The 23,413-nt window shown below is 37.6% G+C and overlaps 1 protein-coding gene across 1 annotated transcript in view; it reads right to left on the bottom strand.

Moving 5' to 3' along the window:
• Positions 1–562: 562 nt before the first annotated feature.
• The window catches only part of LOC135539198 (transmembrane protein 235-like), a 40,302-nt gene continuing 17,451 nt past the window's right edge, over positions 563–23,413 (bottom strand). Inside the window, exon 4 of the mRNA XM_064965023.1 lies at positions 563–804. Coding sequence (XP_064821095.1) covers positions 572–804 — 233 coding nt within the window. The 3' untranslated portion in view covers positions 563–571. The remainder of the gene's footprint in view (positions 805–23,413) is intronic.

The raw sequence follows: 23,413 nt of genomic DNA, 5'->3' as shown, positions 1-23,413 counted from the left end.
GACAATGTATGGAATGTGCTGAAAGTAGCTTCTGGGCTGTGAACCCTGAGTAAACCAAAGAGGAAATAGAGGAGCTAAGTCATCAAAGCCTTATTAACTACTGTTGCCCTCCAGCCATTGAGGATGCAAAAGCATTGCTCCTTTGTAGCATTCGAATCTAGTGAATTGCTATGTAATATTGCCAGAAAGAGTGTATTTTTGTGTGGCTTTGTGTATGACTGGATCCTTGCAAATTTCTTTCAATTAGCAAAATAGAGCTGCTGTCCCCAATAATGAGACCATGTGTCCAGAGAGGGATGAATTGTGGAGCCAAGTTATTTTGCCCCTGAGACTGTCCTAATATGGACCAGGAGCTCAGAGGAGAAAGCTAGAACATGTAACATACAAGTCAGTCCTTTGGAGTCGCAATGAACTGGGGAGTTTGATCAGTGGTCACAGTCAGGGGTTGTGTTCATTAGGGCACGCAACAGAAAACATTTTAAAATGTTTGGCAACAGAGAATGAAAATGACTGATTCTGAATGGACCCTTCCAGAAGTCCCTTCCAGTTTCAGTCCGTTCTCTTTCCCTCTTCAGGCCATGGCGATAATGGTGACTCCATGGTCACGTCCCATGAGATGGGCCTTACGTGCAGCCAGCATCAGCAGCAGGCCTGCGGTCACCTCCAGGCTGAAGGAGAGACAGGCCATACCCAACGACCAGCCATAGGACACATGGACGCTGGCCAGAATCTCAGGTTCCAACAGTCCCCGAGCCCGTTGGCAGTAGCTGACGTAAACGCTCAACCCGGAGAGGGTGAAGAGACCTGGGTGGATACAGACAGATAGTCAAAGTTTGGCCGGGATTCAATCAAAGGCACATTATAGAGCAGCACACTAGACAGCTGACAATACACTTAGTTAATTTACGCTCTTGCCATCGTCTGCAGTATTTACCATGAATGCGATCTCCACCAAAAGCTGTCTCGTTCGCTGTTCTGGAACGTGCATTGGATTGAATCCAAGTTACTCAAATACAGTGAGTGATCAAGAATTTCCTTCATTGTTCCACCTCTTCAAGGAATACCTAGGATAGGATAAGTAATCCTTCTCACCACCCCCCCCCCCCTTAATGATTTAGATGCACTATTGTAAAGTGGCTGTTCCACTGGATGTCAGAAGGTGAATTCACCAATTTGTAAGTCGCTCTGGATAAGAGCGTCTGCTAAATGACTTAAATGTAAATGTTCTAATTATAGATTGACTCTTGGGAGTGTCCGGCGTTGATATCTATTTATAATTGATCATGATTCTGTTGGATGCATAAAAAGCATTGGAGAAGATCTGAGGTCCCTCCCCTCGGACCATCTCTTCCAATGGGTTTCAAGAGGAGGTGAGGTGAGAGGATTGTGGGAAAAGACATTGGAGATCCGCTAGAGGTATTAGCACACAGCTATCATGCAACACAATGTACAAGGTTATCTAGTGGGTCTTGACCTCAGAGTTGTAATTATCAGTATTCTGACCTTCTGGTCAGTGCATTCATCTAAGGTTGGCAAGAAAAACACATGCCACAGTCATAGTAAGTGTGACAGACATCACTGTGCTTGCTTAGCTTAACCACTTCATCCCTAACAAGCTCACCCCAAGACTAGAACCCTGGACCACTGCCTCACAAACACACCTGACCACCATCCTTGATCACGTCTTAGCCAACTGCACTAGTGAATAGCTATAAATTCAGCAGTGTGGCTAGAGGCACTTCAAGCTGGGGAGTGAGGTTACAAATCCCCATCTGTTTCTACAGTATAAGTCCTGTTATAGCTATGAGGGCAAAAATAAATGATTCATGAGACCATCTCTCGACCGCTGAGCTAATATCTCAGACATCTCAACACTCAATTCCACAGTATACCCACAGTCTAGTTGTTTTCCCATAAACAAAAGACCAACAGGCAATATTACAACCGCAGGCTTTGTTCACTGTTTCCTCTCATTTTCCCATGGAGACCACCGAGGTCAGTAGTATCATCATAGAGCTAGCTTGTTCCAGCTTGTTGTCCACAGAAACCCACTACTACTATCCATGGAATTCAACCTATTGACCTAATCTCGTCCGGGATCTTTGAACTATTGGTTTGGGAGACCGTGGAGGTACGTGTTTGGTTTGCATATTGTGTTTGAGTTTGATAGGCCCAGTATTGGTTGCTTTTGTTGCTTGGTTTGTGTGCTGCATTGGAGAGAGATAATGGTTAGTTTCCAGGCCCTGCCTAGCCTGAACTCTTGTTCTGCTTTCTGTTGGGAAGTCAGTCTGAGGAGGTGAGTAAATCGGCTGTGTACCTTGGTAGGAGATTTGTGTGGGGTAGTGGAACTTGCTACCTGGAGCTATAGCCTTTTACCCCTGATAGGCTTAGCGACGTGTTTCATTTTTGGACATGTTTGGCATGGTTAAATATTTGTTATTTTTGTGTGGTGTCTGTGGACTGAGCAGTTGTCTCGGGGGCACATCCGTGGCTTGGTGGAATTTGCCAGCATGCTGGGGAGTTTTTCCTTGCCAGCGGGCTACAGTGCCTAAATTCCCACCGCAAATCTGCACGAAGACTAGGGTTGAGTTATTGTAGGTTTTGGGGAAGCTCCATATCTCATCTCTCTTCTGTGGTGCTCGGGGTGATTGTCATTTCTCTGGTTGTGGTCTGATGTGCTCAGCAGAGGGGTTGAGCAAGATTATTTACTTTACTTATGACTATGGTGTCTCATGTACACAAGTTCATTTGCTTTCCATCAGAGGACCTGTTAGAATTATGTACTAAAGAACAGCTGTTGAAGATGGCTGAACACTACAAGGTTAAATGATTGAAATTAGTTAAATTCTGTTTCGTTGGAAGTGACTATGAATCGTTGGAAGTGACTATGAATTGTTGGAAGTGACTATGAATCGTTGGAGGTGACTATGAATCGTTGGAAGTGACTATGAATCGTTGGAAGTGACTATGAATCGTTGGAAGTGACTATGAATCGTTGGAAGTGACTATGAATCGTTGGGAGTTGTAAAAATTAAGGACCCTGATGTTCTTTTTGTTGGAGTTTGTAGCTGTTGTGGTCTTTTGTGCCATGTTACTGAATGTTTACGTGACTGACCATTGGTTGGGGTTGTCATCTTCTATCTTTCCTGTCTGTTCCCTCCTGGTCTTGTTTTCTTTCCTCTTAAATATTGCTTCCTATGCGCAAAGGTTGCTGAGGTCTGGGGAGGAGGAGGTTGGTTGGTGCAGGTGGAGGTGTGAACACATAACCCCTCATCAATTTGGGACCCAGAGGCTGTGTCAATTTGGGACGCAGAGGCTGTGTCAATTTGGGACTGCAGAGGCTGGTATGTTGTTCTTCATGATGCTCTCTGCGCTTTTAACGGACCTCTGAGACTATCACAGTGCAGGTGCATTTATACGGAGACTTGATTACACACAGGTGGATTGTATTTATCATCATTAGTCATTTAGGTCAACATTGGATCATTCAGAGATCCTCACTGAACTTCTGGAGAGAATTTGCTGCACTTGAAAGTAAAGGGGCTGAATAATTTTGCACGCCCAATTTTTCAGTTTTTGATTTGTTAAAAAAGTTTGAATATCCAATAAATGTCGTTCCACTTCATGATTGTGTCCCACTTGTTGTTGATTCTTCACAAAAAAATACAGTTTTATATCTTTATGTTTGAAGCCTGAAATGTGGCAAAAGTTCGCAAAGTTCAAGGGGCGGAATACTTTCGCAAGGCACTGTATATATATATATATATATGGATGGGAGAAGTGTTGGGTTGACTGAATACAGCTGTACAGAACCTTTGGGAATAATTCAAACTTGGTTAAAGCTTCTCTAGTGTCTGTGAGTTATTTACTCTGGAAAATAAGAACCTAACACTGTGAAATGCTGACTTATAAGCCCTTAACCAACAGTGCAGTTCAAGAAGAGTTAAGAAAGTATTTACCAAATATACTAAAGTAAAAAATTTAAAAAAGTAACAATAACGAGGCTATATATAGGGGGTACCGGTACTGAGTCATCGTGCGGGGGTACAGGTTAGAGGTCATTTGTACATGTAGGTAGGGGTGAAGTGACTATACATACATAATAAACAGCGAGTAGCAGCAGGGTACAAAACAAATGGATGGGGGAGTAAATGTAAATAGTCCGGTGGCCATGTGATTAATTGTTCAGCAGTCTAAAGGCTGTGGGTAGAAGCTATTAAGGAGCCTTTTGGTCCTAGACTTGGTGCTCCGGTACAGCTTCCCGTGCGGTAGCAGAGAGAACAGTCTATGACTTGGGTGACTGGAGTCTCAGACAATTTTTTGGGCCTTCCTCTGACACAGCCTATTATAGAGGTCCTGGATGGCAGGAAGCTTGGACCCAGTGTTGTACTGGGCCGTACGCACTACCCTCTGTAGCGCCTTACGGTCAAATGCCAAGAAGTTGCCATACCAGGCGGTGATGCAACCGGTCAGGATGCTCTCGATGGTGCAGCTGTAAATGCAATACATGAAACAACTAGTCCATTGTAAATGCAATACATGAAACAACTAGTCTATAGTAAATGCAACACGTGAAACAACTAGTCCATTGTAAATGCAATACGTGAAACAACTAGTCCATTGTAAATGCAACACGTGAAACAACTAGTCTATTGTAAATGCAATACATGAAACAACTAGTCCATTGTAAATGCAATACATGAAACAACTAGTCCATTGTAAATGCAATACATGAAACAACTAGTCCATTGAAACAACTAGTCCATTGTAAATGCAACACATGAAACAACTAGTCCAATGTCATAATGACTTTAACACACAGACAAAAAATATGTATTGCATAGTACGTGAAATTAATTCACAAACAGCAATAATGATAGATGATTATATTTAGATCTTTGAACTGTGTGGCATTTACACACGAACAAAGAACAGACATTCAAGGGATACAAAAAGCTATACTGATGGTCCATTTACAAACATCTGTGCCCCTTATTAGAATAGCCTGGCTTTTTAAATACACATCTAAATTCCAGACTTGATCTATTTCACGCTCAGCTCATAGCCCTAATTACCTGGACTATGAGCTGAATAATCAAGCAGAGGGAGGTGTTTTCTGAAAACATCTAACTTTACAACAGATCATAACCTGAACACGTCACAAGGTGTTAAAGGGGCAATCCGTGATTGGTACATCCATGATTTTGACTTTTTCTTTTTCAAAACTATTTGTATAGTTTTTTTCCACAGTTACAGTGCAAACAGTAGTTGAATTATAATACACAAACAAAATACATTCAAATACAACATGGGAACAAAAACATTTTTGTATTTCTGATAGACTGTATAGACATTGAATAACTTACAGAAGCCCCATTGCTCTCTTAAAGTCTATGTTCACTCTACCTTTTATTTATTTATTTTTATTTAACCTACTTGAATATAATATATGTAAACTATGTGTAAACTGTCTTTCTCTAAATGTTATCCCAAGCAGCACCATATCACCAAGTACAATTCTGAGCATGTGAATCTAAATGTGCCTGGCGAATTAAGGTGATTCTGAGGTTAGTTTAACTGTCGTACCCCATCAGAACCCAAAATATGGGCTTGTTTTACTCCATTGTTTGTAAATAGTGTAAACGTAAACAACCACTATATAGCCTCTAAACATGGTTCTAACTCGACGTTTGAGCTCATGGATGGTCAGTCATTACATCCATACATCTATGAATGTGATAGTGGTTACATATCTCCAGACCCATCCCTGAGATGTTTACCCAAACAACCAATCCTGGATTCCCCCTTTAAATACAAGGGGTGGAGGCTGTACCTAATTTGTAAATATGATTAACATTAATCAATTCAAGCAGCGCCTTTGAGAGTGAATTAGGGCCAATTACACTGATGTTCTGCTAACAAGGTAGCAGTAGACGTGCGTTTGTTACCAATGTGGCCTTGGAAGAGATTCTACATTTTGATGGACCACTTCCTCTGTACAAAACTCAAATATGTTGTTGCAACATGAATCTTATTGAAGCATACTTAGGTTATGTAGCCTTCTTAGATTTGGTCATGACACTTCTCAAGATTCTAAACTCTTCCGATTATGAAAAACATTGGTCTGAAATACAATGATGCAAATAGATATACTTGTCAGTCACAAGAGAGTGTCATGGCCCTGGGGGAGAACATGAGCTTGCCTGTGTGTCCCTAATACATGTTAGCCTGTCTCTTTATCCGTAATAAACCTCAAGGGTCATTGCAGACATCCGAGTGTTTCTTTTTCTTTGATTCTGGGAAAGTCATTATGTGAAGTGTCCTGTCCTGGGTGTTACGAATCCCTTTTGGCCCGACAGTCTAGGGGGATGGTAATGAGACTCGTAACATAACTCATGCAAATTATTATTGTGACAAAGGAAAAGTGTGAACGAAATAAGCACGACAACTGAAATCTACCGTCAAACTCTAGGTTTATTTATAAACACACGGTAATGGGGGGGCAGGAAAAGGGGCTGGGCTGGACCAAGGAAAGAAACAATAAGTATTCAAAAACACCCCTAAGCTAGACTAGCCTACTTTAACAACAGCTAACTAACTAACCAAAAATACAGTGGGTGGTCCGCCCAGTTCTAACTAGTGTATTTAACAAAGTTCACCTACGGGTAGTGTATGCCCATGGGCGACTTGTCTTGGTTTCCCCCTTTTCCACCAGCAACAAACAAACACCATAACCAAAAACAATACTCACAGGTGATGACAAAGTGCTATGAGGTGCTTAAACAAAAGAGAGGTTACTACACAAAGCGAGAGTGAAACACAGAGACCTACAGACATGGCATTTACAGAGAGATTGAGCTGAGCTCAGCTCAGCTGGGCTCCAGAACAAACAAATGATGGGGTTTTTAAACCATGGGGAAGGAACTGTGATAGGTTTAGGAAATATGAGGAGGTGTGTCTTCTGATTGATGATTGATTGTTGACTGATTGGGGAGTGATGATTTTCACCTGTGAGGGGAGAAGGAGAGAAAAGAAACACACACAGGATACACACACACACAGGATAACTGTATCCGTAACACTGGGGGTTAATGTTAAATGTATATTTACAGCCTTCAGCAAGTATTCACACCCTTTTACTGCTTCCACATGTTGTTGTGTTGCAGCCTGAATTTAAAATGGATTATATTGAGATTTCTGCTCACTGGCCTACACACAATACCCCATCATTTCAAAATGGAAATATGTTTTTCTACATTATAAATGAAAAGCTTAAATGTATTGAGTCAATAAGTACTAAACCCCTTTGTTATGGCAAGCCTAAATACGTTCTGAAGTAAAACATGTTCTTCAGAAGTCACATAATAAATGAAATGGACTCACTCTGTGTGCAATAATAGTGTTTAACATGAATTTCAAACACAGATTCAACTACAAAGACCACAGAGATTTCCAATCCCAAGCAAATAAGGACACCTATTGGTAGATGGATTTTAAAAAATGCACTCAATCACTACAAAGATACAGGCTTCAATCCTAACTCAGTTGCCAGAGAGGAAGGAAACCGCTCAGGGATTACCCTGATAACGCTGAAACATAAACCTGTGTGTTACCCTGATAACGCAGAAACATAAGTGTGTTACCCTGATAACGTAAGCCTGTGTGTTACCCTGATAACGCTGAAACATAAGCCTGTGTGTTACCCTGATAAACACCCTGATAAGCCATATTCCCGTGTGTTACCCTGATAACGCAGAAACATAAGCCTGTGTGTTACCCTGATAACGCAGAAACATAAGCCTGTGTGTTACCCTGATAACGCTGAAACATAAGCCTGTGTGTTACCCTGATAAGGCTGAAACATAAGCCTGTGTGTTACCCTGATAACGCTGAAACATAAGCCTGTGTGTTACCCTGATAACGCAGAAACATAAGCCTGTGTGTTACCCTGATAACGCATAAGCCTGTGTGTTACCCTGATAACGCAGAAACATAAGCCTGTGTGTTACCCTGATAACGCAGAAACATAAGCCTGTGTGTTACCCTGATAACACAGAAACATAAGCCTGTGTGTTACCCTGAAACCGTGATATTCCCGTGTGTTACCCTGATAACACAGCATAAGCTGTGTGTTACCCTGATAATGCAGAAACATAAGCCCTGATAACACAGAAACATAAGCCTGTGTGTTACCCTGATAACGCTGAAACATAAGCCTGTGTGTTACCCTGATAACGTGAAACATAAGCCTGTGTGTTACCCTGATAACGAAACATGACCCTGAAACAAACATAAGCCTGTGTGTTACCCTGATAACGCAGAAACATAAGCCTGTGTGTTACCCTGATAACTCAGAAACATAAGCCTGTGTGTTACCCTGATAACGCTGAAACATAAGCCTGTGTTACCCTGATAACGCTGAAACATAAGCCTGTGTGTTACCCTGATAACTATTCCGCAGAAACATAAGCCTGTGTGTTACCCTGATAACGCAGAAACATAAGCCTGTGTGTTACCCTGATAACGCTGAAACATAAGCCTGTGTGTTACCCTGATAACGCAGAAACATAAGCCTGTGTGTTACCCTGATAACGCTGAAACATAAGCCTGTGTGTTACCCTGATAACGCTGAAACATAAGCCTGTGTGTTACCCTGATAACGCTGAAACATAAGCCTGTGTGTTAATAACGATAAGCCTGTGTGTTACCCTGATAACGCTGAAACATAAGCTGACATTGCTCTCAGTGCTCCCTGTTGAATACAATTTCTTTGTGGGTAGGAGTGTTTGTGGGTTTTGTACATCGGTTTTAGACACTGTTTCCTTGTGGGTAAGAGTGTTTGTGGGTTTTAGACACTGTTTCCTTGTGGGTAAGAGTGTTTGTGGGTTTTAGACACTGTTTCCTTGTGGGTAAGAGTGTTTGTGGGTTTTAGACACTGTTTCCTTGTGGGTAAGAGTGTTTGTGGGTTTTAGACACAGTTTCATTGTGGGTAAGAGTATTTGTAGCACCCCTCAAAGGTGTTTGTCACAAACATTCCCATGAGAGACTGGACAGACACAAAAACCATACAAGACCAAAAATCTGATTGATTGGAAACAATGTCTTGTAATGTGTGTGTTTGGGCATGTTAGCCAATGACCAGGCCCTATGGTAATAATCACTTGTGACTGAGAAAAGCAACAACTCCATGTCCTGAGGGTGATGTTCTCATGTCAATACTAGCACAACACTTACAATGGATGCCCAATACACTGCGTCATGGTTCATGAACTATGAATACTAAGTGGGAAGCTAGTGTGGATATTATAACAGAGACAGATCTGACTCTAGAACCGAGCTAGCTCTCGAACTGACTCTAGAACAGATCTGACTAGAACAGATCCAGCTCTAGAACTGACTCTAAAACATATCTGGCTCTAGAACAGTTCTAGCTCTGGAACTGACTCTAGAACAGATCTGACTAGAACAGATCCAGCTCTAGAACTGACTAAAACACATCTGGCTCTAGAACAGATCTAGCTCTGGAACTGAAAACTGACATATCTGGCTCTAGAACAGTTCTAATGTCCAGTGTCCTTTGTTCTAATATCCACCCTAGCTTCCCACTGAGCCAGACTGTTTTAGGGTCTATTGAGAGACTGGCATATTGAGAATTTGAGTAAAGTCAGATGTGAGCACAGGTGTGGGCTCAGAAGATGGTAGGGCTATTACTACGGTAAACAGGACGGAGATGACTACAGTACGTGGTGCTCATACTGAACAGCCTCTCCCTCTGGAGGACGGGAGGTTGTTGTGGTGGACACCAGGGCCACAAGCAGGAAAACAAATGTTGATTGATGTAGTACACTGAAAAACAAATCCACATGTATATCCACAATGGGCAACCAGTTTTCCCTGCAGGTAGACTCCTGCATGGACCAGAACAACACGTTATGCCTGCAAATGAAGACTAATGTGTCAAATGAAGTGCCTCTGTAGATTCTATTTCGGCTGTGGAATGTTTACTGGTTTCAAAGAGGATTACAATTGTTTTATTGATAAAAAAATATAAACAGCTACCGAATCTCAGAGGAACAAACAGAAGGAGAGAGGTACACTATGAGTGAACAGCCTCTGTGTTTTATAGTCTTGGAATACAGTACCTGCTTCAAATTGGGACACATTTACCATACTGTACGTAAAATGTCTCCTCACATGACTGTAAGTCGCTTTGGATAAAAGCCTCTGCTAAATGGCATATATTGTTATATTATTATATTAATATATTAAATATTATATTAGGACCTTGCCTTTCTCTAGCTTGTCATTACTTCCCACTCTAAAGCCAAATGTAGGAATTTTCAGAAAGCTCGGTCCTCAAGCTCAATTAAACCTATTTACTCTATTTCCTTTTGCATGGATACCCTTCATTCACCTTCTCCACAAGGACAGCCTTAAAATAGGCCCAGTGCAGGTGTTACGGATGTCACATTGCTTTCATAGAGAGTACCACTTCCCCTTGATTCGTTCCAACGGTTTGAGCCACCCAAAGGATACCAAATGGATGGCTCCAACCACCACATTTCAAACTCTGTTACTTAGGCAGAGCCATTAGCTACTGTGGTGGTGGTGATGCAGCGTTCCTTTCATCCCATTACGCAGCTCCATACCTCCATTTAATGGTAGTCTGGTAGGGCTTTTCAGGGTCCTATTAACAGACCTCAGCTACCTGTAATAATGTCCAGGTGTGATCCAAGACTTACCTAGATACACAGATTTAGACTTCACTTTATAAAGCTGTGGTTGGAATGGGTGCTTTAGAGGAAATGATCATCCCAATATAAGGAAGAGGATTTCAAAAGTTCTCACCATCCCAGAGTAAACATCTTCCTTTTTAGTTTGCATGCTTCATCCACAAGTAGGATTTTCCACTTGAACCAGGATTAAATGATATTCTGTTGGGTTTGTGGCATTCAGCTAATCTTATAAATGATGTTATGGATGTTGTGTTGACTGGTTTCCTCCAGCAGGCTGCTCTCCAGCTGAACTCTGGACAAGCTAGCCTCCAGCAATAATCACGCAACCTGCCAGACTTCTCAAGGAAACTGTTCCTCAGAGTGAGGTGAGGGACATTTGTCAATGGTCTATGTTCCTTATAGAGTGGTGTCAGAGATAGAACTGCATTGGAGCTGTCAAATCCGTGATCAGCTGCTCTTGAAATAATTGAAGCCACACCCACTTCACTCACATTAAAAGTTCAGAAGGCGAAAGTGTAGGCTATATAGAAGTAATGTTCAAATCAACAAAATAATGAGGATTTTTCTCATCCTAACTGAGGTGTAGATTACAACTCACATTCCAGTGTTCGAACTTGTAAACAAGGCTCCATGGGATTTGTCTTAATGCTAAAGTAGATCTGACTGAATAGAGCTATACCCCCTACCACGTAGAAGACATTAACATCCAGCCCATACATGGCATCTATATTAGGACATTGTCAGTTGTCTGACCAAACTCCCTCAGTTGTCTGACCAAACTCCCCCAAACTACCTCAGTTGTCTGACCAAACTCCCTCAATTGTCTGACCAAACTCCCCCAGTTGTCTGTCCAAACTCCCTCAGTTGTCTGTCCAAACTCCCTCAGTTGTTATACCAAACTCCCTCAGTTGTCTGACCAAACTCCCCCAGTTGTCTGACCAAACTCCCTCAGTTGTTAGACCAAACTCCCTCAGTTGTCTGTCCAAACTCCCTAAGTTGTCTGACCAAACTCCCCCAGTTGTTAGACCAAACTCCCCCAGTTGTTAGACCAAACTCCCTCAGTAGTCAGACCAAACTCCCCCAGTTGTTAGATCAAACTCCCTCAGTTGTTCAGACCAAACTGCCTCAGTTGTTATACCTCAGTTGTCAGACCAAACTGCCCCACTTGTCAGACCAAACTCCCTCACTTGTCAGACCAAACTCCCTCACTTGTCAGACCAAACTCCTCCCACTTGTCACTTGTCAGACCAAACTCCCTCAGTTGTCAGACCAAACTCCCTCACTTGTCAGACCAAACTCCCTCAGTTGTCAGACCAAACTCCCTCACTTGTCAGACCAAACTCCCTCACTTGTCAGACCAAACTCCCTCACTTGTCAGACCAAACTCCCTCACTTGTCAGACCAAACTCCCTCACTTGTCAGACCAAACTCCCTCAGTTGTCAGACCAACTCCATCACTTGTGCTTGTCAGACCAAACTCCCACTTGGGAAATTCAGTCAACATCATCAATCAGACCAAACTCCCAAATCACACATTGTCAGATATGAAGGCACCTGCACTTAGTAGCAATAAACCAATCCAATTCTTACAGCTGTTGTCAGACCAAACTCCTCAGTTGGGAGTAGACAAAACAACAAATTTATCAGAAGAAACATCAAACATATGATCAAATCAGTTAATCACCTTGTAGCAATAAAAGCCTCATCCTCTGTTTATAAGGGTAAGAAATCATGAAAAGCCTCATGGCTGTGGGTAAGAATGATCAAACTCTGTGGAGCTTCTGGGCAGGATGAACCTGCTACTGAAGCTGCTCCTGCGCTTTCATACCCTGCTGTAGAGTGGGTGTGTGGCATTGTCCATGAGCTTGTGTGTCTTTGCTTGCAGCATTTTTATGAAAACTATGTCTAGTTCAAACTATGCCCAAACTATGTCAGTAGTTCAAACTATCTCAGTAGTTCAAACTATGTCAGTAGTTCAAACTATGTCAGTAGTTCAAACTATCTCAGTAGTTCAAACTTTCTCAGTAGTTCAAACTTCTCAGTAGTTCAAACTTCTCAGTAGTTCAAACTATCTCAGTAGTTCAAACTTCTCAGTAGTTCAAACTTTCTCAGTAGTTCAAACCTTCTCAGTAGTTCAAACTATCTCAGTAGTTCAAACCTTCTCAGTAGTTCAAAATGTCAGTAGTTCAAACTATCGCAGTCCCTGTAGATAGAATAAGCCCTTCTAATTTAGCTTGTTGATACCATTGAATTAAGCAGGACAAAAAACATGCCTTGGCAAGGTATGGTGTCATGCATTGTATTTTGGATTGACAACAGTCAGCATCGTTATGTTTGTGACACCAATGTAGGCCTATCTAATGTTATATTCTAGGATCAAATCAATTGGTGTAGTCCACACTTTATCAGATGTTCTAGTGGTTGTAATGAAATCCTTGTGTTACTGGCTCATAACAGAGGAACAAAAAAACTAAAAAGTACAAAAATAATAATAAAAAACTGGGAACAAGAAATGATGAATGTTAGAACAAACTAGTTAAATGATGAATGTTAGTTAAATGATGAATGTTAGGACTAAACAAGTTAAATGATGAATGTTAGGACGAAACAAGTTAAATGATGAATGTTAGGACCAAACAAGTTAAATGATGAATGTTAGGACAATGTTAGGACGAAATGATGAATGTTAGGACAAACTAGTTAAATGATGAATGTTAGGACTAAACAAGTTAAATGATGAATGTTAGGACTAAACTAGTTAAATGATGAATGTTAACTAAACTAGTTAAATGATGAATGTTAGGACGAAACAAGTTAAATGATGAATGTTAGGACTAAACTAGTTAAATGATGAATGTTAGGACGAAACAAGTTAAATGATGAATGTTAGGACTAAACAAGTTAAATGATGAATGTTAGGACTAAACAAGTTAAATGATGAATGTTAGGACTAAACTAGTTAAATGATGAATGTTAGGACTAAACTAGTTAAATGATGAATGTTAGGACAAACTAGTTAAATGATGAATGTTAGGACTAAACTAGTTAAATGATGAATGTTAGGACGAAACTAGTTAAATGATGAATGTTAGGACTAAACAAGTTAAATGATGAATGTTAGGACTAAACTAGTTAAATGATGAATGTTAGGACTAAACTAGTTAAATGATGAATGTTAGGACGAAACAAGTTAAATGATGAATGTTAGGACGAAACTAGTTAAATGATGAATGTTAGGACTAAACTAGTTAAATGATGAATGTTAGGACTAAACAAGTTAAATGATGAATGTTAGGACTAAACAAGTTAAATGATGAATGTTAGGACTAAACTAGTTAAATGATGAATGTTAGGAAACTAAACTAGTTAAATGATGAATGTTAGGACTAAACAAGTTAAATGATGAATGTTAGGACTAAACTAGTTAAACTAAACTAGTTAAATGATGAATGTTAGGACTAAACAAGTTAAATGATGAATGTTAGGACTAAACTAGTTAAATGATGAATGTTAGGACTTTAGTTAAATGATGAATGTTAGGACTAAACTAGTTAAATGATGAATGTTAGGACTAAACTAAAATGATGAATGTTAGGACTAAACTAGTTAAATGATGAATGTTAGGACTAAACTAGTTAAATGATGAATGTTAGGACTAAACTAGTTAAATGATGAATGTTAGGACTAAACTAGTTAAATGATGAATGTTAGGACTAAACTAGTTAAATGATGAATGTTAGGACTAAACTAGTTAAATGATGAATGTTAGGACTAAACTAGTTAAATGATGAATGTTAGGACTAAACAAGTTAAATGATGAATGTTAGGACTAAACTAGTTAAATGATGAATGTTAGGACAAATCTAGTTAAATGATGAATGTTAGGACTAAACTAGTTAAATGATGAATGTTAGGACTAAACTAGTTAAATGATGAATGTTAGGACTAAACTAGTTAAATGATGAATGTTAGGACTAAACTAGTTAAATGATGAATGTTAGGACTAAACTAGTTAAATGATGAATGTTAAGTTAAATGATGAATGTTAGGACTAAACTAGTTAAATGATGAATGTTAGGACTAAACAAGTTAAATGATGAATGTTAGGACTAAACTAGTTAAATGATGAATGTTAGGAAACAAACAAGTTAAATGATGAATGTTAGGACAAGTAAACTAAACAAGTTAAATGATGAATGTTAGGACTAAACAAGTTAAATGATGAATGTTAGGACTAAACTAGTTAAATGATGAATGTTAGGACTAAACTAGTTAAATGATGAATGTTAGGACTAAACTAGTTAAATGATGAATGTTAGGACTAAACAAGTTAAATGATGAATGTTAGGATGACTAAACAAGTTAAATGATGAATGTTAGGACTAAACTAGTTAAATGATGAATGTTAGGACTAAACTAAGTTAAATGATGAATGTTAGGACTAAACTAAAATGATTAAATGATAGTTAAATGTTTAGGACTAAACTAGTTAAATGATGAATGTTAGGACTAAACTAGTTAAATGATGAATGTTAGGACTAAACTAGTTAAATGATGAATGTTAGGACTAAACTAGTTAAATGATGAATGTTAGGACTAAACTAGTTAAATGATGAATGTTAGGACTAAACTAGTTAAATGATGAATGTTAGGACTAAACTAGTTAAATGATGAATGTTAGGACTAAACTAGTTAAATGATGAATGTTAGGACTAAACTAGTTAAATGATGAATGTTAGGACTAAACTAGTTAAATGATGAATGTTAGGACTAAACTAGTTAAATGATGAATGTTAGGACTAAACAAGTTAAATGATGAATGTTAGGACTAAACTAGTTAAATGATGAATGTTAGGACTAAACTAGTTAAATGATGAATGTTAGGACTAAACTAGTTAAATGATGAATGTTAGGACTAAACTAGTTAAATGATGAATGTTAGGACTAAACTAGTTAAATGATGAATGTTAGGACGAAACTAGTTAAATGATGAATGTTAGGACGAAACAAGTTAAATGATGAATGTTAGGACGAAACTAGTTAAATGATGAATGTTAGGACTAAACTAGTTAAATGATGAATGTTAGGACTAAACTAGTTAAATGATGAATGTTAGGACTAAACTAGTTAAATGATGAATGTTAGGACTAAACTAGTTAAATGATGAATGTTAGGACTAAACTAGTTAAATGATGAATGTTAGGACTAAACTAGTTAAATGATGAATGTTAGGACTAAACTAGTTAAATGATGAATGTTAGGACTAAACAGTTAAATGATGAATGTTAGGACTAAAAACTAGTTAAATGATGAATGTTAGGACTAAACAAGTTAAATGATGAATGTTAGGACTAAACTAGTTAAATGATGAATGTTAGGACTAAACTAGTTAAATGATGAATGTTAGGACTAAACAAGTTAAATGATGAATGTTAGGACTAAACTAGTTAAATGATGAATGTTAGGACTAAACTAGTTAAATGATGAATGTTAGGATGAATGTTAAACTAGTTAAATGATGAATGTTAGGACTAAACTAGTTAAATGATGAATGTTAGGACTAAACTAGTTAAATGATGAATGTTAGGACTAAACTAGTTAAATGATGAATGTTAGGACTAAACAAGTTAAATGATGAATGTTAGGACTAAACTAGTTAAATGATGAATGTTAGGACTAAACTAGTTAAATGATGAATGTTAGGACTAAACTAGTTAAATGATGAATGTTAGGACTAAACTAGTTAAATGATGAATGTTAGGACTAAACTAGTTAAATGATGAATGTTAGGACTAAACTAGTTAAATGATGAATGTTAGGACTAAACTAGTTAAATGATGAATGTTAGGACTAAACTAGTTAAATGATGAATGTTAGGACTAAACTAGTTAAATGATGAATGTTAGGACTAAACTAGTTAAATGATGAATGTTAGGACTTAAATGATGAATGTTAGGACTAAACTAGTTAAATGATGAATGTTAGGACTAAACTAGTTAAATGATGAATGTTAGGACTAAACTAGTTAAATGATGAATGTTAGGACTAAACTAGTTAAATGATGAATGTTAGGACTAAACTAGTTGATGAATGATGAAAACAAGTTAAATGATGAATGTTAGACTAAACTAGTTAAATGATGAATGTTAGGACTAAACTAGTTAAATGATGAATGTTAGGACTAAACTAGTTAAACTAAACTAGTTAAATGATGAATGTTAGGACTAAACTAGTTAAATGATGATGAATGTTAGGACTAAACTAGTTAAATGATGAATGTTAGGACTAAACAAGTTAAATGATGAATGTTAGGACTAAACTAGGACTAAACTAGTTAAATGAAATGTTAAATGATGAATGTTAGGACTAAACAAGTTAAATGATGAATGTTAGGACTAAACTAGTTAAATGATGAATGTTAGGACTAAACTAGTTAAATGATGAATGTTAGGACTAAACTAGTTAAATGATGAATGTTAGGACTAAACAAGTTAAATGATGAATGTTAGGACTAAACTAGTTAAATGATGAATGTTAGGACTAAACTAGTTAAATGATGAATGTTAGGACGAAACAAGTTAAATGATGAATGTTAGGACTAAACAAGTTAAATGATGAATGTTAGGACTAAACTAGTTAAACTAAACAAGTTAAATGATGAATGTTAGGACTAAACAAGTTAAATGATGAATGTTAGGACTAAACTAGTTAAATGATGAATGTTAGGACTAAACTAGTTAAATGATGAATGTTAGGACTAAACTAGTTAAATGATGAATGTTTAAATGATGAATGTTAACAAGTTAAATGATGAATGTTTAAATGATGAATGAATGTTAAAAACTAGTTAAATGATGAATGTTAGGACTAAACTAGTTAAATGATGAATGTTAGGACTAAACTAGTTAAATGATGAATGTTAGGACTAAACTAGTTAAATGATGAATGTTAGGACTAAACTAGTTAAATGATGAATGTTAGGACTAAACTAGTTAAATGATGAATGTTAGGACTAAACTAGTTAAATGATGAATGTTAGGACTAAACAAGTTAAATGATGAATGTTAGGACTAAACTAGTTAAATGATGAATGTTAGGACTAAACTAGTTAAATGATGAATGTTAGGACTAAACTAGTTAAATGATGAATGTTAGGACTAAACAGTTAAATGATGAATGTTAGGACTAAACTAGTTAAATGATGAATGTTAGGACTAAACAAGTTAAATGATGAATGTTAGGACTAAACTAGTTAAATGATGAATGTTAGGACTAAACTAGTTAAATGATGAATGTTAGGACTAAACTAGTTAAATGATGAATGTTAGGACTAAACTAGTTAAATGATGAATGTTAGGAATGAAACTAGTTAAATGATGAATGTTAGGACTAAACTAGTTAAATGATGAATGTTAGGACTAAACTAGTTAAATGATGAATGTTAGGACTAAACTAGTTAAATGATGAATGTTAGGACTAAACTAGTTAAATGATGAATGTTAGGACTAAACTAGTTAAATGATGAATGTTAGGAAAACTAGTTAAATGATGAATGTTAGGACTAAACTAGTTAAATGATGAATGTTAGGACTAAACTAGTTAAATGATGAATGTTAAATGATGGACTAAACTAGTTAAATGATGAATGTTAGGACTAAACTAGTTAAATGATGAATGTTAGGACTAAACTAGTTAAATGATGAATGTTAGTAAACTAGTTAAATGATGAATGTTAGACTAAACTAGTTAAATGATGAATGTTAGGACTAAACTAGTTAAATGATGAATGTTAGGACTAAACTAGTTAAATGATGAATGTTAGGACTAAACTAGTTAAATGATGAATGTTAGGACAAACTAGTTAAATGTTAAATGATGAATGTTAGGACTAAACAAGTTAAATGATGAATGTTAGGACTAAACTAGTTAAATGATGAATGTTAGGACTAAACTAGTTAAATGATGAATGTTAAATGATGAATGTTAGGACTAAACAAGTTAAATGATGAATGTTAGGACTAAACAAGTTAAATGATGAATGTTAGGACTAAACTAGTTAAATGATGAATGTTAGGACGAAACAAGTTAAATGATGAATGTTAGGAGTTAAATGATGAATGTTAGATGACTAAATGATGAATGTTAGGACAAGTTAAATGATGAATGTTAGGACTAAACAAGTTAAATGATGAATGTTAGGACGAAACAAGTTAAATGATGAATGTTAGGACTAAACTAGTTAAATGATGAATGTTAGGACTAAACAAGTTAAATGATGAATGTTAGGACTAAACTATTTAAATGATGAATGTTAGGACGAAACAAGTTAAATGATGAATGTTACGACTAAACTAGTTAAATGATGAATGTTAGGACTAAACTAGTTAAATGATGAATGTTAGGACTAAACTAGTTAAATGATGAATGTTAGGACTAAACTAGTTAAATGATGAATGTTAGGACTAAACTAAAATGATGAATGTTAGGACTAAACTAGTTAAATGATGAATGTTAGGACTAAACTAGTTAAATGATGAATGTTAGGACTAAACTAGTTAAATGATGAATGTTAGGACTAAACTAGTTAAATGATGAATGTTAGGACGAAACAAGTTAAATGATGAATGTTAGGACTAAACTAGTTAAATGATGAATGTTAGGACTAAACTAGTTAAATGATGAATGTTAGGTTAAATGATGAATGTTAAACTAGTTAAATGATGAATGTTAGGACTAAACTAGTTAAATGATGAATGTTAGGACTAAACTAGTTAAATGATGAATGTTAGGACTAAACTAGTTAAATGATGAATGTTAGGACTAAACAAGTTAAATGATGAATGTTAGGACTAAACTAGTTAAATGATGAATGTTAGGACTAAACTAGTTAAACTAAGTTAAATGATGAATGTTAGGACTAAACAAATGATTAAATGATGAATGTTAGGACTAAACTAGTTAAATGATGAATGTTAGGACTAAACTAGTTAAATGATGAATGTTAGGACTAAACTAGTTAAATGATGAATGTTAGGAAACTAGTTAAACAAATGATGAATGTTAGGACTTAAATGAAATGATGAATGTTAGGACTAAACTAGTTAAATGATGAATGTTAGGACTAAACTAGTTAAATGTTAAATGAAATGATGATGTTAGGACTAAACAAGTTAAATGATGAATGTTAGGACTAAACTAGTTAAATGATGAATGTTAAAAACAAGTTAAATCATGAATGTTAGGACTAAACAAGTTAAATGATGAATGTTAGGACTAAACTATTTAAATGATGAATGTTAGGACTAAACAAGTTAAATGATGAATGTTAGGACTAAACTAGTTAAATGATGAATGTTAGGACTAAACTATTTAAATGATGAATGTTAGGACTAAACAAGTTAAATGAAGAATGTTAAATGATGACAAATAAACTAGTTAAATGATGAATGTTAGGACTAAACTGATGAATGTTAGGACTAAACTAGTTAAATCATGAATGTTAGGACTAAGTTAAATGATGAATGTTAGGACTAAACTAAATGATGAATGTTAGTTAAATCATGAATGTTAGGACTAAACTAGTTAAATCATGAATGTTAGGACTCATCTAGTTCATTTATAAATGTTAGGACTAATCTAGTTTAATCATGAATGTTAGAACTAATCTAGTTTAATTATGAATGTTAGAACTAATCTAGCTAATTTATAAATGTTAGGACTAATCTAGTTAAATCATGAATGTTAGAACTAATCTAGCTAATGTATAAATGTTAGGACTAATCTAGTTAAATCATGAATGTTAGGACTAATCTAGTTAAATTATGAATGTTAGGACTAATCTAGTTAACAACCCAAATAACACTATCCTTAATCCAAACGTAATCTATGAGTATATACACCAAAAATATATATGAATAATGATATCTGCAGCAACAGATATATTGCAGTGAGCTCTGTTGAGAATCCAGTATATTAATAAACCGTGTAGCAGTACATGGGACAGCAGCCTTGTCTGTGTGTGTGTGTGTGTCTGTGTCTGTGTGTGTGTTTGTGAGTGTGTGTGTCTGTGTGTGTGTGTGTGTGTCTGTGAGTGTGTGTGTCTGTGAGTGTGTGTGTCTGTGAGTGTGTGTATGTGCGTGTGTTTGTGAGTATGGGAGTACGCATGTGTGTGAGTACAGGAGTCTGTGTGTGTATGAGGTGTGTGTCTGTGTGAGTTTGTGTGTGTTTTGTTTGAGTGAGTCTATCTTTGTCTCAAGTACAATGTTCTGCACATCCAGTACAAAGACAGAACAGATGGATCTCTGTAATGTCTGTAATATTGGACAGGTAGGAGAAAAATACTGGAAAATATAGTGCTTTGTGTTTTCATCACAACATTCATTCAAACCAGCCTGCTGCCTGAAGACCAAAGTGAAAAATAAGTAGAACTCTGAAGGTCTAGTTCAAACAGGCCCAGACTAAGTAATACCATAGCCCTGTAGAACTCTGAAGGCCTGTTCAAACAGGCCCAGACTAAGTAATACCATAGCCCAGTAGAACTCTGAAGGCCTGTTCAAACAGGCCCAGACTAAGTAATACCATAGCCCAGTAGAACTCTGAAGGCCTGTTCAAAAGGCCCAGACTAAGTAGAACTCTGTTCAAACAGGCCCAGACTTAGTAATACTAGCAAATGTTCAAGGTTGCTTCAACAGGCCCAGACTAAGTAATACCATCCCAGTAGACCTGATAACCTGTTCAAACAGGCCCAGACTAAGTGAATACCATAGCCCCAAAACAGTGAAGGCCTGGATAAATAAGAATACCATAGCCCAGTAGAACTCTGAAGGTCTAGTTCAAACAGGCCCAGACTAAGTAATACCGTATAGAACTCCCAGAAGACCTGTTCAAACAGGCCCAACTTAGTAATACCCATAGCCCAGTAGAACTCTGAAGGCCTGTTCAAACAGGCCCAGACTTCAAATACCAGCCCAGCCCAGCCCAGAAGTAATAGCACAGGGAAACAAATGTCGGACAAGCAACAAGGTTGCTTATCAACTGTTTGGAAAAGTAGACTGGTTCAATCAGGTCAAAACAGCCCAGAAGACTCTGATAACCTGGTTCAATCAGGTCAAAACAGCCCAGAAGACTCTGATAACCTGGTTCAATCAGGTCAAAACAGCCCAGAAGACTATGATATCCTGGTTCAATCAGGTCAAAACAGCCCAGAAGACTATGATATCCTGGTTCAATCATGCCAAGCCAGTCTGATTCCTTGCCATGACCACAGGGTATTTCCCCCCCACCACCTCTGATCAATGCTCCATATTGAAATGATCCATTTAAATGGACGGTTTTGCTGTTTAGCACTCCTCCTGGTCAGAACCAAGACAATGTAGCTGTATACCAGCAGTGATAGCAGCTGTGTAACACAATGAGATTTGATCAGAATGTGGATTCAGAAAGAGAATGATCTGTTGTGGTGTCAGTGGGAGGAAAGACGTGTTTTTTTCAGTAAGATTCATCTGTTCTTGACAGCTGCCACAGTTGACTGCTCTATGTGAGTGTTTCTCATAACAAGTTGGCAATTGCAAATTAACTCTCATCTTAATATCTAGAAGTCTAGGCTGTTCTCTCTCTCTTTGTCTCGCTCTTTGTCTCTCTCTCTCTCTCTCTCTTTGTCTCGCTCTTTGTCTCTCTCTCTCTCTCTCTCTCTCTCTCTCTCTCTCTCTCTCTCTCTCTCTCTCTCTCTCTCTCTGTAAATGTGTAAATATATTTATGTAGTATATATAGAGTATAAACATATTGTTTTAATAATTAATATAACGTTGATCTTAATTATCTTAACCCACAATGGCGCTTAAAGACTGCAAAGCTGGCAGTCAGTTGGTTAGTTGTTTTGAGTTTGAAATGCCAGGTGTTGAGTTGAGAAGTCAAAAAGTGGAAACAGTGGAGATGGCAGAGGTGTGTGGTGATGACAGAGGTGTGTGGTGATGGCAGAGGTGTGTGGTGATGACAGAGGTGTGTGGTGATGACAGAGGTGTGTGGTGATGACAGAGGTGTGTGGTGATGAGAAAGGTGTGTGGTGATGACAGAGGTGTGTGGTGATGACAGAGGTGTGTGGTGATGAGAGAGGTGTGTGGTGATGTCAGAGGTGTGTGGTGATGACAGAGGTGTGTGGTGATGACAGAGGTGTGTGGTGATGACAGAGGTGTGGTGATGACAGAGGTGTGGTGATGACAGAGGTGATGACAGAGGTGTGTGGTGATGACAGAGGTGTGCGGAGATGACAGAGGTGTGTGGTGATGACAGAGGTGTGTGGTGATGGCAGAGGTGTGTGGTGATGGCAGAGGTGTGGTGATGACAGAGGTGTGCGGTGATGACAGAGGTGATGACAGAGGTGTGTGGTGATGACAGATGACAGAGGTGTGTGGTGATGGCAGAGGTGTGTGGTGATGACAGAGGTGTGTGGGTGATGACAGAGGTGTGGTGTGTGGTGATGACAGAGGTGTGTGACAGAGGTGATGACAGAGGTGTGTGGTGATGACAGAGGTGTGTGGTGATGGCAGAGGTGTGTGGTGATGACAGAGGCTGTGTGGTGATGACAGATGAGTGTGGGCTTTCTGGGCCAACAGGTGATCACAAGAGGTGAACTGGTATTGGGGATGTCAAGACTCTATAGGTAAGTTGGTGATGATAAT

The sequence above is a fragment of the Oncorhynchus masou genome, unplaced genomic scaffold, assembly GCF_036934945.1.
Source record: "Oncorhynchus masou masou isolate Uvic2021 unplaced genomic scaffold, UVic_Omas_1.1 unplaced_scaffold_1624, whole genome shotgun sequence".
Classification (NCBI taxonomy): domain Eukaryota; kingdom Metazoa; phylum Chordata; class Actinopteri; order Salmoniformes; family Salmonidae; genus Oncorhynchus; species Oncorhynchus masou.
The sequence above is the reverse complement of the archived record's forward strand: the minus strand, read 5'-3'. Positions and strand labels throughout refer to the sequence as shown.